Genomic DNA, 15066 nt, shown 5'->3' with positions numbered 1-15066 from the left:
TGAGCCGCAACGGTGCATAGTGGGAATCCGAAGCATTCAAGTTCTGAATTTGGACCTAGCAAATTTCACAACTCCAAACAAGTAATCCAACCATGGATGGTCTGTGGAACATGTTTGCATTTTGTGATCTTTTTACCCAGTGTTGTAGAGTTGACTGTAGTAATTTTGCCGCATATTACCGTGTAGTCATTTTGGGGGGCTGCAGTCACTAGTGGTATTTTTTTTAAAAAAAGGACTGGGCATTTAAATCTTAAATACAAACAAAACAAAACACCTTGGGTTGGTGGGTTGGTTTCCTCAATTTGTATCTTTCCAGGCAAGACCAGAAATGGAACTCGAGGAAGAACTGAATGAAGATGAAGAAAAAGAGGAGGACCTCTCAGTCCCTGGTTCTTCATATATCAAACTGCTGTCCCTCAGTCTTCCTGCTGTCTTTCCAGGTGATTTCCATTAGGCAGTGGGGTTTGAAATTAGAGCCTGTTCTATTGTAGACCTTATTAGGACTCCCTGGGTTATATTTGTTCACCTCTCTTAATGTGATTTAGGCTCTTTCCACACCAAAAGACAAAATAAATAAAATGTTTGCATCAGAGCAGGTGTCAGATTACAAAAATAAATAAGGATTTGAGATACAGTAAATTAAAAACTGGCAGAATGACATATTTGGCTAGAAATACATATGTTCTAATCAAAATGAAGTGAGGTAGTGTGTGCTAGGACTGATTGTTTAAAATCACCCAGATGGAAAAGCAGCAAAGCCACAACTAAGCCAAACTGGAAAGCAGTTTTTACTCCTCCCCAAACCCAATTTTGCCCATCATAGACACCACTGTGCCTGAGACCCATCAGGAAGATGAGAAGGAAGGGGGAAGAAGCTGGTGGCGGTTCAAATAATGTTTCAGGCTTGTACTTTGCGGTATTGTTTTGTAATGAATTGAAAGAGTATCCAGATCTTTTCCACCCTGAATTGTCAACTCCAGTATTGTCATTGGGAGACTATTTTCCCTATAGAATCCTCTTGAATATGGTGCTGATGTTTGGAAATTTGTAAACACAATGCTTTTTAAGTGGGCTAAATTTGTGAAGCTGTCAACCTTGGGGTCACCATCTCTTCAAGGGGAAGAATGAATGCATAGAAAAAGAAAAGGAATTTATATGGTCCAAGACCCATTTACCGTATTTATTCTCATAAAGTTGCACTTATTCCAATTTTATGAGCTCAGGATGGTTTTTGAGAAATAGAGGCATCCTTTGGATGAAAATTCCAATTTTTAATGTTTACGTGCAACAGTTGTACAGAGACTTCCATTTTATTAACAAATGCCTCATTTATTCAGTGGTCCCACTGCAGATGATAGAAAAAAAAGGTATGCAGTCTCCACTGAAGAAATCAATTGATGATTGATGTGGGGTTAATGACTGACGTGAGGTTTGCAGGATTGCTTTCCCCTCTCAATTTTCTTCAAAAGATTACCAGCCCATTAAAAGGTGTGAAAAACGCCATGTTGCAATTAGATAATACACTGAAAAGTAGGCTTTGAGGAGAACAAATATGTTGGGTTGTATGCCTCTATTTTTTGTTTTTTCTCCCCAGTTTAGGAATGCTTTTACTGTATTTCTATGAAGGAAGGCAGGTACATATTGGGTATTGCGGTATAACAACCTAGCAAGTAGCCAGTTGCCCATGGTGAGTAACAGTTGCCAGACAAACATTAATGCTAATTTCGTTGATTCAGCTAACCTGCAAGTGAGAAAGCTGAAATGCTGTTTGGATCGGTTTGTGAGACTGGCTCAGAGGGCCTTGAAATTTGCTATCAGGGAACATCCTGAAAGTCATTTTCTTTCAGCAACACTTTAAGGTCACTTATGTATGAAACTGTAGAACTTGCTATCCTTGACTGAAACATCAGCTCCTCTAGGAGATTACAGGGCCAGGTAGGTAAGAGATGGTGTGGATCTTTTAAAAATTTTCTACAATCAATTTTCTACTCAGGCTAATGTTTTTCCTTTAAAGTCTGTATCTGGCAGCCTCTAGTGGTGCTTATGAAAATTACATTTGTACTCATTGGGTTTTTTTTTTATGAGAATCGGGGGAGGAGTGGAGCGCATCCCCCATTTTTCTTTGCTGGTGTTTCTAGAATATAAGCCCAATTTGTCACAGTGGAGGTGCAGAGTTCAACTGATAAAAGTGAGTGTATTCTGATACTATGTGGGCAGTGGGTATTTTCTTAACCAAAGCAATCCTCTGTGTCTCAGTTTCTAATTTGTACCACTCCCCAGCCTTATGTAAAACCTTCCTACCTACCTACACACACACACACTCTCTCTCTCTCGTGCTCTCTCTCTCTCATGCTCTCTCTCTCTCTCTCTCTCTTTCTCTCTCTCTTTCTCTCTCTCTCCCCCCCACCCCCCTTCCTGGAAGCCTACTAAATAATAATGGAAAAACATAAATACGATTGAATATAATAAAAAAACTTGATTCTGATTTCAAAGTCAAGTGCAGAAACATGTTTTCTTTATAAATGGCCCTTAGAGAAAGAACAAAAAGCCAGGACTTTTTATAATTGCCCTATAAACAGAATCTACCACTGATCATGTTAGAAAGGAAGGGAAGGTCTTCCACATAACGCTTGACTCATCTCGAAGCACTTTATTCTCCTCTTGCCTCCCCCCACAAAAATAGCTCATCAGTAGTAGTAGCAGCAGCATAAAAATAATAATTGTGTTATTTGTTAAGTGCTTACTGTGTGCAGAGCACTGTACTAACCGTTGGAGTAGATACAATATAATCATGTTGGACACAGACTCCGTAACACATGGGGCTCACAGTCTTAAGTAGGAGGAAGAACAGGTACTGAACCCCCATTTTTCAGAGAAGGAAACTGAGGCACAGAGAAGTTAAGTGACTTGTCCAAGGTCATGCAGGAAAGAAGCAGAGCTGGGATCAGAACCCAGGTCCTCTAACTCCCAGGCTCATGCTCTTTCCACTAGGCCACATTTCCTCCTGCCCACAGAGAGCATACACTCTTAATGGGGAAGACAAAATTATTTGCAAAGGTGAATTCTATGTCTCTGCTCAGCTTTCTTATTCAAACCATATTTCTGTCGTAAAAATTGTACAAATGCACATTGATAACTAGACAAAAGACTGAAGATTCCTTCACCCCAGCCTCTGATATCACTTATTCAAAACTTCCTTAGCCAAAGTTTGAGTGAAGTCAAATCTCTGGCCTTAGAGCTTTCCTCTGAACTCAGTTGCTACTTGGATATGTGTCACTGCCCTGAAACACATAAGCAGAGTATGTTTTCTGCTTTTGCACATCTTCTCAACCGTCGATCCTCCTCTCTTTATCTTGTAGCACTGGAAGAGTTTTTTGTGTCACTTGTGAAGCAGGAGATGGTGAATATGCCCCGTGGTGTGTATCATTCTGCACTACGAGGATCCATGGCACGTTCAGACCAAGGAAAGATTGTCGCAGGAATCCCCAATTTCATGTTGAAAATGTACGAGAGGAACAAGCAACCAGGACTGAAACCAAGCCTTTCAGGTGAACCTCTCTCTGATAGCAATCAAATGGCATTAAAATAACTTGTTGATAACTTACTTGAAAGCAGTTGTTCTTAACGATGCAGCTTTGAGCACTGGTAGTCCAGGCTGTCCTTTGCACATCAGTAACTCCAAAGACCTTTAAAATGTTGAGATGTTAATCCAATTTTCCAGGGGAGGATCCGAGGCAAAAGGGTGAAATGCCTGGCCCAAGATCACTCTGTGTGAATTAATGACAAATTCTAGAAATATTATCTGGGACTCTGACTCCCAAATCCTTGCCTACATACTTACAGTAAGACCTTTTAATATGGGGTCATGTAAGTTCAGAAGCATGTCACACTTCTTAGTCCCCCCAAATTCCCCGGTTGATGGGATCAAGAAAAAGATTTGGCTCGGCCCTGGTCCACGTTAAACTGGGATTGGAAGGGGGAGCCTATCCTCACTTTTGAAGGGGTGCATGCATGGCCCCTTCCATTTCCCCCAGACGCTGGTCGTGATGTTGGAGGGCGGGCTGCTCAAGCCCTACTCGAACCCAGCCAGGTTTTTTCTAGCCCCACCCCAGACTTGGTCCCTGGGCTTGGGATCCACAGAGTGAGTAGTGCTTGAGTAGGTTAATTAGGAGCCATAGATTAGTAGGAATCTGTCTGCTCAGTGGTATTCGGTTTGCTTCTCACTACTAGTTTTAGCTGCTAATTTGGGCGATGTAGAGGCGGCACTTGTACTTGTTGGGAAATTCATCAGTGAAACTTTCTGTCACCATTGGAGTGGCCATGTGTTAGTTATAGGTAGGACTCCTCACCCTTTAGTTTTTGTTCTTGCCCAGGTTCCTTCAGTATAGACCAGCTGCAGGGAGCAGGTGGTTCCTTTTCAACGACCTTTCAGTCCCTCCATGCATGGCTATTTCTTTCTTTCATCAGTCAACAGCATTTATTGAACGCTCATTGTATGCAAATAATAATAATGATTGTGTTTGTTAAGCGCTTACTATGTGCCAAGCACTATATTCATTCATTCAATAGTATTTGTTGAGCATGTACTGTATGTAAAGCACTGTACTAAGCGCTTGGGAGAGTACAATATAACACACTGTACTAAGGTGGCATTGTGAGATGGGTGCTCTGTTGGGTTATTAGCTTCAGTTCCTAGTAGCAGAGATGACTGGTAGATAGTTGTAGCAGTGGATATACCTAATGACAAAATAGAACAAAATCCTTTCCTCTCCCTTCTCATCTCTCCTTCTCCTACACCCTCTTACCTCTCCAAAAGGAGCACTACCCACTCCCCTTCAGGAGCTGGCTGCCCATGAAGGAGCAATGGAAAACAACCTTTCTAGTACTTGGGTGGATCTGGTGGTGGTGAAGGAAGGAGGGGGGCGGTGACAGGACCCCCCAGGCATTGAACACTTTTGAAAACTTTGCCCCCCACCCCCCACCCCCAAGCCTGACTATGCTTAGATGCATCTGGGTCCTTTATCTGTTGTTCATGCAAACCTTTTTGCTTTCAGCTGGCATGCTACTGTGTTATGATATTCCCATCCATGTGGACAAAGATGGCAGGCCCATTAACCGTTTTCTAGCCAGTAGAGGGCGGAGTTTCCAGCAAACGTTAGTAGCTCTTTTACATGAGGTAAGCAAAATGTTCTTCTCTTTTGTGTTCAGCATAGCTGTTGTTGGTATGTGGCTCTTTTCCATGTTGGTTAGGAAGAGTTAATTATCAAATGTTAAGTTCTACATAGAATAATTAAAGATTTTATGATAGGTAACTAAAATGAACAGATGTTATAAGGGCATTTGATTTCCCTTTACTAAAATATTTTTGTATTTCATCTGGTGGTAGCTGGCATACACTGAAAATGACTTCCCTTCTCTTCTACTGTGTAATTACTATATATATTCAGGTGGAAGTGCTCCAAAACTGTTCTATATTTAAATAACAAGTAGCAGATTTCAGTGTCTGAAATGGTCCCCAACTCTTAGTTATAGAACCAGCATAGCATATCTTCTCATTTATTATCAGTTCCTTGGAACTCAATGATGTGACATGAAATCCTCCCTGAAAATTCTCATGGAGCACTACCATCTAAATTTGAGGGCCCTGAAAATTAACAGGAAGCAAGTATTGAATATGAGTGTGACCTTTAGAAATGTTGGGTTTTTTTAATCCTCTTTTCAATATATCATATGGAAATTTTTACACATTGTCTTAGCTTCATATGAAATCTGATCGCAGAAAACATACTGGGCCAATGTATGCCTCTCTCAGTTTTCAGTTTTGCTCCAATATTCTTGTTCTAGAATTTACACTGTACTAAGCACTGGGGTATATACAAGCTAATCAGTTTGGACACAGTCCCTATCCCATGTGAGGCTCACAATCATAACCCCCATTTTACAGATGAGGTAACTGAGGCACAGAGAACTGTAGTGACTTGCCCAAGGTTACACAGCAGACAAGCGACAGAACTGGGAATGAAACCCAGATCCTTCTGACCCCCAGGCCCGTGCTCTATCCAGTAGGCCCTGCTGCTTCTTTCCTGTGGGAGTGCGATGCTGGGCTATTGCTTTTGTATTTCCCTTACTTCTTGGCCCTGTTGTCTATGAGCTTTGGCCATTCTAACAAGACTCACATGAACATTTAATTGATATGGCACTGACTGCCCTAGGGAGATGGTTAGCACTTCTATTCCTTTATTTCCCCCAGCCATTGGAATACAGAAATTGTTCCTCATTTGCAGACCCCCACAATAACATAACTTCAGTTGAGGTAATGATCCCTTCTTTGCCTTAAAGAGAAACCCAGCTGGGAGTCATTAGTGAAATCACTCTGGTCTTGGCTCTGTGGTTCTCACTAAATCTCTTTAAAAGGAATCATCTTATCCTTTTTCCAGTTTGTTAATATTAGATTTTAACCTGTATGACCTTTTTTTTCTGGGTCCTGAAAGGGTGCTTGTGGCTTTAGTGTATTATTCATGACATGAAAGTGTATCTCCTTTTCCTTACTGGTTTTAAAAAAATTCTTTTGAATAAAAAGTGGAAAGAGTACAGACTAAAAGAATTTAGGAAAATATTCTAAATAATAACTGGGAGTAGTGCGTCTGTACTTATACATTTTGCCAAGAAAACACTGTCAAAAGTATAGTTTCGCTATATTCTAGGTATTCCATAATTACCGTGTGATGAATGAGTTGTTATGGTAACTAGAATTCTTCTCCTATTAAATAGCAGAGTAAATGTTGCTTGAAATATGATTGAATTGTCAGCTTGCCAGCTAATGTTATCCTGGAGAAAGGCGAGAGGACCCTATCTAGGTGATTATGCACGTGACAGAGAGAATACCCAAAGTACATCTATTTGAGCGAAGATGCAAGTCCCTTGTGATTTCCTGCCTGTTCTCTTCCTAGGGGAAGAAGATATAGGGAGTTGATGCGTAAACAAAAGCAATATTAGCAGAAAATTGAGTCGTCGTCCTTCCTGGATTCAAGGGATGCAAAATTTGAGTGATTCGTATGGTGTCAATTGTGTGTGAGTGTGTTTGTGTGTGTTCATTCTGTAGGCCCCCCAAAATGTGGTGCCTGTTTATAGCATACATTTTTGCCTTTTTGGGGACAACTGATGAGAAGTCCTTTAAAAAAATAACACATCCTGGGAACATGACAGTTCCTTAATTTATGAGCTTTTGTTTTAATGCTTAATTGAGTAGCTTTGCTTGTCTCCAATTTTTACTTTAGCATTTATCTTAAATTTTCTCTTTGGATCATCATTCCTTTCCTTGGTCCCCTTAGTCCATCAGTAGTATTTGTTGAGCACTTACTGTGTGCAGAATACTCTACTAAGCGCTTGGGAGAGTACTATCGTGATTTTTATTTTCTTCTTTGGTTTCAGCTACATTAAAAACCTAGAAAGGAATTTGCTTTCGATGTTAGTCAAGGGTGAAGTTGGTATTTTCATTGTTAACTGATTGAGGGATTTTTATTTAAGATACAGGCAAGGCAAAACACCTTGCTCAATTTCAGGGCAAATTATGCCAGTGAGACATCAATACAATCAAGTAATCCCTAAATACATCAACAAGACAAAAAGAATGTAGCTTTCCTTTGTATCCCACACACCCTTGTGTTTGAGAATTGCTGTTCCTCTGCAAGAAATTTTATGTTGAACTGGCATTTCAAGCATTCTTATTTGAAACACAGAGGTCTTCATTTTCTGAACACCAAAAGTGTAGTAGACAATTTGCAAAAGATGAAGGTTTTTATGCATGCTCTTCATTTTACTTTATCTGGCTGTAGCCCTGTAGTGAAATAAACATCTTACAGCTGATTCCAGGGGTACTGGGGAAGCAATGGAGGGGTTAATTAACTAATAGGTAATATAAGTCACTATGAGGCATGGTCTAGTGGATCGAGCACAGTCCTGGGAGTAAAAAGGATCTGGGTTCTTATCCTGACTCTTCCAGGTGTCTGCTGTGTGACCTTGAGCAAGTCACTTCACTTCTCTGGACCTCAGTTACCTCGCATGTAAAATGGGGATTAAAATTGCAAGTCCCACATGGGACAGGGACTGTGTCCAACCCAATTTGCTTGTATCCACCCCAGCACTTAGAGTAGTGCCTGGCATATAGTAAGCACTTAACAAATGCCGCAATTATTATTAAGTCCTTTTTGGATTTGGGTTATGAAATTTCCCATCTGGGTTTAATGTGAGCATAGTCCATTTCTCTTTTGTTTAGCCACATTGATTAAAGCATACATTTCTAGGGGTTACAGAACAGTTGCTGGATAGGATATTATGATACTTTGCATTTCCGAGTGCTTAGTACAGTGCTCTGCACACAGCACTCAATAAATATGATTGAATGAATGAATGAACTGAATATGAATTTGTTTTGCTCTGTTTTTGTTGACAGTCATTTATTACTCTTGCTCTGTATTTCAAAGCTAATAAGTTCGTAGACTTCTTAGAAATTTGGGATGTGTAGAAAATTTGTTTTTATCTATGACTGTTGTAGAATTTAATAGGTGATACCTGATTTCTTGTCAGTGAGAAGGGACTTTACAGAATTCTCCTCTTTTACAAGAAGCTTGTATTGGACCCACCTTGTGTCCTTCTATTATGACATTGTTTTGTGTGATCATTTCATTTGCTTTTAATTTTAAGTCTAAGTAACAAATACTCCTACCCTCACCCCCCAAAAAAAAATCCACTAAAAAACTGGATATTTCCAAAGAATTGTTTGAAGCGGGTCTTATTTTGTTTTGAAAAATGAAGACTTCAGAACTTTGAAATAATTGGGTTCAGTAAGATGTTGTGGATTGATGTTTATAATTGTATGCAATCTAACCTATCTCGGGGTGCAATTTTTTGTCTAGGTGGGCTTCCAGTCCTCAGAGTGGCATCGGTCCATTATGCTGCCATACTCCTGGCTTGGATTTATGAATAGAACATTCCATGCAGCTCTACAGGTAATTGAAATTCTGCAGGCAGTTTGTCTTTTGGCTAATTTCGTTCTGACCCAAAGGTTCCCTGAAAATATTTTAACTTACATGCAATTCTGCCATCATGCATGTTGTTCACTATGCATTTTGCCTAGAAGGCTATTAGGGAATTAGGGAATTTTCTTCAGCCAACACGAGGTGGTTTGAATAAAACATGCCATGGTAGCAGAAGGTTTGCATGTGCGTGCATGTTTGTAACGGACAAAAGGAATCCTGTAGCCTGTATTTTCCTTAGCGTAGAGTTTGCAAGAATGCAACCACCATGTTATTGAACTAAGGATATCAGTTTTTGTAAAGTTAACTTCTGTGTCTCAACTCCAAGTATGTAAGAAGTATGCACTGAACCCGCTGTATTTTCTGTCCTCTGTTGCTCTTTGTAGGTTTATAAAGCAAGGAATTTTCATTTAAGTTAAAAACAGAGAGAAGTTCATTTCAAAATATTCTTGATTTACCAGTTTGCATTCTTAATATTTTTCTTGAGAGGAACTACATTATTATAGTCCCAGCATAAAACCAAAGCTATCTCAAGCCTTATCTGTAGTTTTTTTAGCAGTAATAAATAAAGGGGAGAGGGCGGGGTGGGGTCGAAGGGTTCTCTAATGCCAACTAGTAACAATTAAATATCTTTGTACTCTGTTTCTCCTATCCATAATCTACTATAATGTCCATCTCCTTCAGTAGACTGTAAACTCCTTGTGAACAGGAATTGTGTCTACCAACTTCACTGTAGTGTACTTTCCCAAGCGTTTAGTACAGTGCTCTGCACAGAGTAAACATGCAATAAATACCATTGATTGGTTGGTAAGTAAAAGAGTGGCCTAATGGATAGAGCACAGGTCTGGAAGTCAGAAGGACCTGGGTTCTAATTCCGGTTCTGCTGTTTGTTGTGTGACCGTGGGCATGTCACTTAGCTTCTCTGTGCCTCAGTTTCCTCATCTGTGAAAGAGGGATTAAAACTGTGAGCCCCATGTGGGACACAGATGGTGTCCAACCTTATTAGCTTGTATCTACCCCAGTGCTTAGTACAGTGTCTGGCACATAGTAAACACTTAACAAATACCATTAAAAAAAGTACTCAAGTGCATAGGTGGCATGAAAGCACTGAAGATATAAGGTGGGGAGTTGAAAAATTAATCCAGGAAGACCTCCTGGAGGAGATGTGATTTCAGAAGGGCCTTCTGCAAGATGGGGAGAGTTCTGATCTGCCAGAGATTGGGGGCAGGGAATTCCAGGTAGGGTGTGTGAGTAATAGATTGGTGGCGAGAGAGAGAAATGAGAATGAGGCTCAATGAGTAGATTGGCTTGAGGGGAATGAAGCAGGTGCACTAGGTTGAGTGGGAGAAGAGAGTGGGAGAATGGATAAGTAGGAGTGAGATGATTGAGTACCTTAAAGCTGTTGGCCAGGAGTTTCTGACTTGATGAGAAGAATGGGCAACTATTCGAGATTTTTGAGGAGCAGTGAAATAATAAATAATGACATTTGTTAAGCGCTTACTATGTGCAAAGCACTGTTCTAAGCGCTGGGGGTGATACAAGGTGATCAGGTTGTCCCACGTGGGGCTCACAGTCTTCATCCCCATTTTACAGATGAGGTAACTGAGGCTCAGAGAAGTTAAGTGACTTGCCTAAGGTCACACAGCAGACATGTGGCGGAACCGGGATTAGAACCCATGACCTCTGACTCCCAAGCCCGTGCTCTTTCCACTGAGCCACGCTGCTTCATTCCGTGAAGTGTGCACAGAATGACATTTCCAAAAAATGATCTGGGCAGCAGAGTGAAGTATGGACTTGAGAGAGAAGTCTAGCTATGACTAGCTCCTGGACCAGCATGGTGTCCATTTGAGTGGAGAGAAGGGAGGAGATCGTGGCAACTCAGAAAGCTCTTGAAACTAGCCCCTGCTGATTACCTACTTATCCACTAATTTATCTCCTACTCTTTATTACCTTTGCTGTTAGTGGAGTGAGCCACCTGGATTTCATCCACTTCCCTCTCATCAGGGGACCTAAGGAAAGCAGAGAGAGCCTGAACTACTTAGATTTAAACAAGAGACAGAAGGTAGTGGCCTCCACATTTAAGGAGACATGTTTACGTTCTCACAGTTTGTTCTGACAATGGTAATGTAACGTTTATAGAGACTTTATGGGAAAGAAGAGCAGCGTTGCCTTATAACTTTTCATTATTTATGAGAAATGCCTTTAATAGTCCAAGTTCAAACTCTTAGTCAGGAATTTGAGGTCTTGCCTCTACCATGGTCCATTTTCAGCTGTGCCTTCCAGTACAGAATCAGTAAATCAATGATATGTATTGAGCGCTTACTGTGTGCAAAGCGCTTGGTAGAGTACAGTACAACAGAGTTTGTAGACAGGTTCCCTGCCCGCAAGGAGCTTATGGTCTAGAGTGTACAGTCACAAAAATTTGAATTCTCTTTAGAAAGGACCACAAATGGGCACTAGACAGTGTTATCCGGGTTATTTTGCCATCTAGATCATCATTCACTAATCTTTCTATCGGATTTATCTGCTAGGAACTCTTGCTTCATCACAAACAATGCATGTATTCATTTTGCTAAAGAGTGGCAGAAAATATAATGAAAGGCTGGTGAAACATTAGAAATGACAAACAAGGCACAGAAACAAACATAATTTGAAATGTTTGTAGTAATTGACTCCTTTTACAAGGAAACAAAGAGGCTGTAAAATTTCCAAGAGCAAGGGTCGGATTCTTTCCAATTCAAGAAGTGTAGAAATCAGCCCTGGTTACCAGCAGAGGCAATCCACACCTTTTGTGCTGACAATACATGTTATTCAGATGGCTTACCAGCTCTGACAGCTGTGTCAGCCGTTTTGAGTCCAGTTTCAGCAGACCTGCCATCCTTTCCCCATTTGCGAGGTGGATCTTAAGCGATGAAAAGAATTTCGCCTTGCTTGAATCATTGTGTAGTTCCATTTTTCCCCCCGCATTCACCTAAAAATATTGCCAGCTGCACTTGTGATAGAAATGTATTATTTTAACAGAGCAAGAATGGTCATCAAAACACCCTAAACGTGTGTGAAGAAATGCTCCCTGAGCAGCGTCCATCCTGTGCAGCGTCCATTTAGGTTGGCCCTGTGCAGGAGTAGCTTTCCTTACCAATTTTCAGTCTGAGATCGTAATTCAGTGAGAAGCAGCATGGCTTAGTGGAAAGATCCCGGGCTTGGGAGCCCGAGGACATGGGTTTTAAACCCGGCTCTGCCACTTGTCTGCTTTGTGACCTTGGGCAAGCCACATCACTTCTCTGGGCTTCAGTTCCCTCATCGGTAAAATGGGGATTAAGACTGTGAGCCCCTCGTGAGACAATCTGATTACCTTGTATCTACCCTGGCACTTAGAACAGTGCTTGGCACTTAGTAAGCACTTAATAAATGCCATTATTATTATTATTATTATTTTGCTCTGCTTCCTGCTGGGTTCTCCTCTTATAGGGAAGGAAGGAGTGGGGAGCAGAAAAGGGGTTTGCTCAAATAAGGAGGAGAGGGGCAGAGGGAATTCTGGGGCCTATATTTTCTCACTAGTCTTTCTAAATCTTTTCCCAGGTTCCCTGGGCCTACTCTTGAACTACCCCCCCTTGCCCATGCCTCTTGCCCCCTGTCCTTTGATGGGGGAGTGGGGGGTCTTTAAACTAGAAAAGGAAGTTATCCTTTGAGACCCTGTAGCATCCTGTGTGACTCAGGCTCCTGTTGTAATTTGACATTTATGCTTTCATTTGCAGAGCAAAGTAACTTTAAGGAAACTGTTGAAACTGATCTTGGATGTATAACAGCACTAACAAATCTAGGAAGAATTAACTGGCAAACTGCAGGCAGTGGCTTTATTTGTAGTAGAATCGTACAGTGTTCAGAGATGTAGTTCTGTTCCTTCATACACTAATTCTCTAATGAAATATCCTTACAAGAAAAAATCAGATACAGTTATGAAATGGTTCTCCAGAGAAAGGTTACATCTGTCACCCTGCTGTTTCCCCAGAAATGCCACGGTGATTTCAACCATGAAAGTTACCTTGCTGATTTGTGCTCTGACTTTTTAGGGAAGGCAGGCAGATCTGGACTTGCAGTTAAAACATGGAAAAGATAATTCTGAAGAGTTGCAGAACAAAAAAATTACAGCCTGGCTCTGGTAAGGGAATTATGTTCTGTTCCTCATCACTTGTGGCGTGGGAGCGTTGGAGTGGGGGATGGGGGTGAAGGGCTGAGGGTAAGAGAGCTACTTCAAGGGCTTTACTGCTGCATGTTTTAACTTCTGAGTGCTAAGGAAAAAAAGTATGATTTGCTATGTGAGTTTTTAAAGAAAGATGAGAGGCGTTCATAAGTGAAGAGAGATAGTCATAGGTGTGTCTGCAAGTATACATGTTCATTTTATTTTTCAGTAAGATTATCGTGAACAAGACCGGCAAAGTTTTATAAACTGCAAGGGACTATCAATCAACCATTCATGTTTATTGAGTGCTTAATGTGTGCAGAGCACTGTACTAAACGCTTGGGAGAATACAATACAGTAGAGTTGGTATGCACTGTAGCAAAAAATCTCTCCCCTATTCTCAGCCTGCCATTTCATATTTAGTTAAGCAGTTTTGTGTTTGAAGGCATCTTTCAGTATAATTTTGTATCATGTCCAGACTTTAATTTCTTCATCATGACCATATCTTTTTAATTTTCGTATCTGACCCAATTGGAGGTAAAAAAAAATGATGCAAACTTTTAGATTGTTGGGAAGACCGTCCTGTCTGATTAATGCTATTCTTCATCGGGTATACTTTCAAACCTGCCCGAAACTCTATTGCTTGGAACCCCCGCTCCGTTTTAAGTAAGATCCCTTTTATCCTGGACCTATTCCTTTCCAGCTCTCTACTCCTTCTCGCCCTAACTGAAACATGGTTGTCTCCGAATGACACGGTCTCTTCTGCTGCTCTCTCCAGTGGAGGCCTCTTCTTCTCCCACTCCCCCAGACTCACCGGAAAAGGAGGAGTGTCGGTTTCCTTCTCGCCCCCCAATGTCGCTTTCGCACTATCCCTCCTCCCCCTTCCCTTTCCTTCCCTTCCTTTGAAGCCCACATTATTCGTCTCTGCCACCCCCTCCAGATTCTTGTAACCGTCATCTACTGGCTCCCCGGCCCCACCTCCAACTTCTTTAACAATTTTGACCCCTTCCTCACCTTCCTTCTCTCCTTTTCCATACCCACTCTGATCCTCAGAGACTTCAACATCCACATGGATATCCCTGATGACTCCTCTGCCGCCTGCCTTCTATCTCTCCTTGACGCTGCCAACCTCTTGCTTCACCCCACCTCACCCACTCACCAACTTGGTCATACCCTCGACCTCATCATCTCCTACCACTGCACTGTGTCCACCCTCACCAACTCTGAAATCCCTCTCTCTGATCATAATCTTCTCACCTGCCTTCTCACTCACACTCCTTTCCCCTGTAAATCCATATTACTCCCTCACAGAGATCTCCGCTCTTTTGACCCCATCCATCTTTCTGAGCGCCTCACACCCCACCTCGCCTCCCTCTCCTCTCTACCCAGTCTTGATGATCAGATTACTTCTCTCAACTCTACCCTTTCTACTCAGCTAGACTCGCTCGCTCCCCTTTCCCTTCGCCACTCTGGTACCACTAACCCACAGCCCTGGATCACTGCCACTGTCCGCCTCCTTCGCTCTTATGCTCGAGCTGCCGAATGCTGCTGGCGAAAGTCTAAACACCATGCCAACCTCGTTCACTTCAAGTTTATCCTTTCCTGCCTTAACTCAGCCCTCTCCTCTGCCAGACAAAACTATTTCTCCTCCCTTATTGACACCCATGCCCATCATCCCCGTCAGCTCTTCCGTACATTCAACTCCCTTCTCAGGCCCCCGGTTCCTCCCCCTCCACCTTCCCTCACCCCCAACGATCTGGCCTCCTACTTCATTAATAAAATTAAATCCATCAGGTCTGACCTCCCCAAAGTCACTCCCCCCACTTTTCCAACCCCCCGCCTCTCAACACT

The 15066-nt window shown here is 41.8% G+C and overlaps 1 protein-coding gene across 2 annotated transcripts in view; it reads left to right on the top strand.

Moving 5' to 3' along the window:
- Window positions 1–15066, top strand: part of FOCAD (focadhesin) — a 197111-nt gene that overhangs the window by 120516 nt on the left and 61529 nt on the right. For both annotated transcript variants that reach the window (XM_038770570.1, XM_038770571.1), the window contains exons 19-23: window positions 317–440; window positions 3360–3548; window positions 5055–5176; window positions 8916–9008; window positions 13106–13194. In XM_038770570.1, the coding sequence (XP_038626498.1) occupies window positions 317–440; window positions 3360–3548; window positions 5055–5176; window positions 8916–9008; window positions 13106–13194 (617 nt within the window). The remainder of the gene's footprint in view (window positions 1–316; window positions 441–3359; window positions 3549–5054; window positions 5177–8915; window positions 9009–13105; window positions 13195–15066) is intronic.

The sequence above is a fragment of the Tachyglossus aculeatus genome, chromosome X2, assembly GCF_015852505.1.
Source record: "Tachyglossus aculeatus isolate mTacAcu1 chromosome X2, mTacAcu1.pri, whole genome shotgun sequence".
Classification (NCBI taxonomy): Eukaryota; Metazoa; Chordata; class Mammalia; order Monotremata; family Tachyglossidae; genus Tachyglossus; species Tachyglossus aculeatus.
This window is presented reverse-complemented; position numbering and strand designations above follow the sequence as displayed.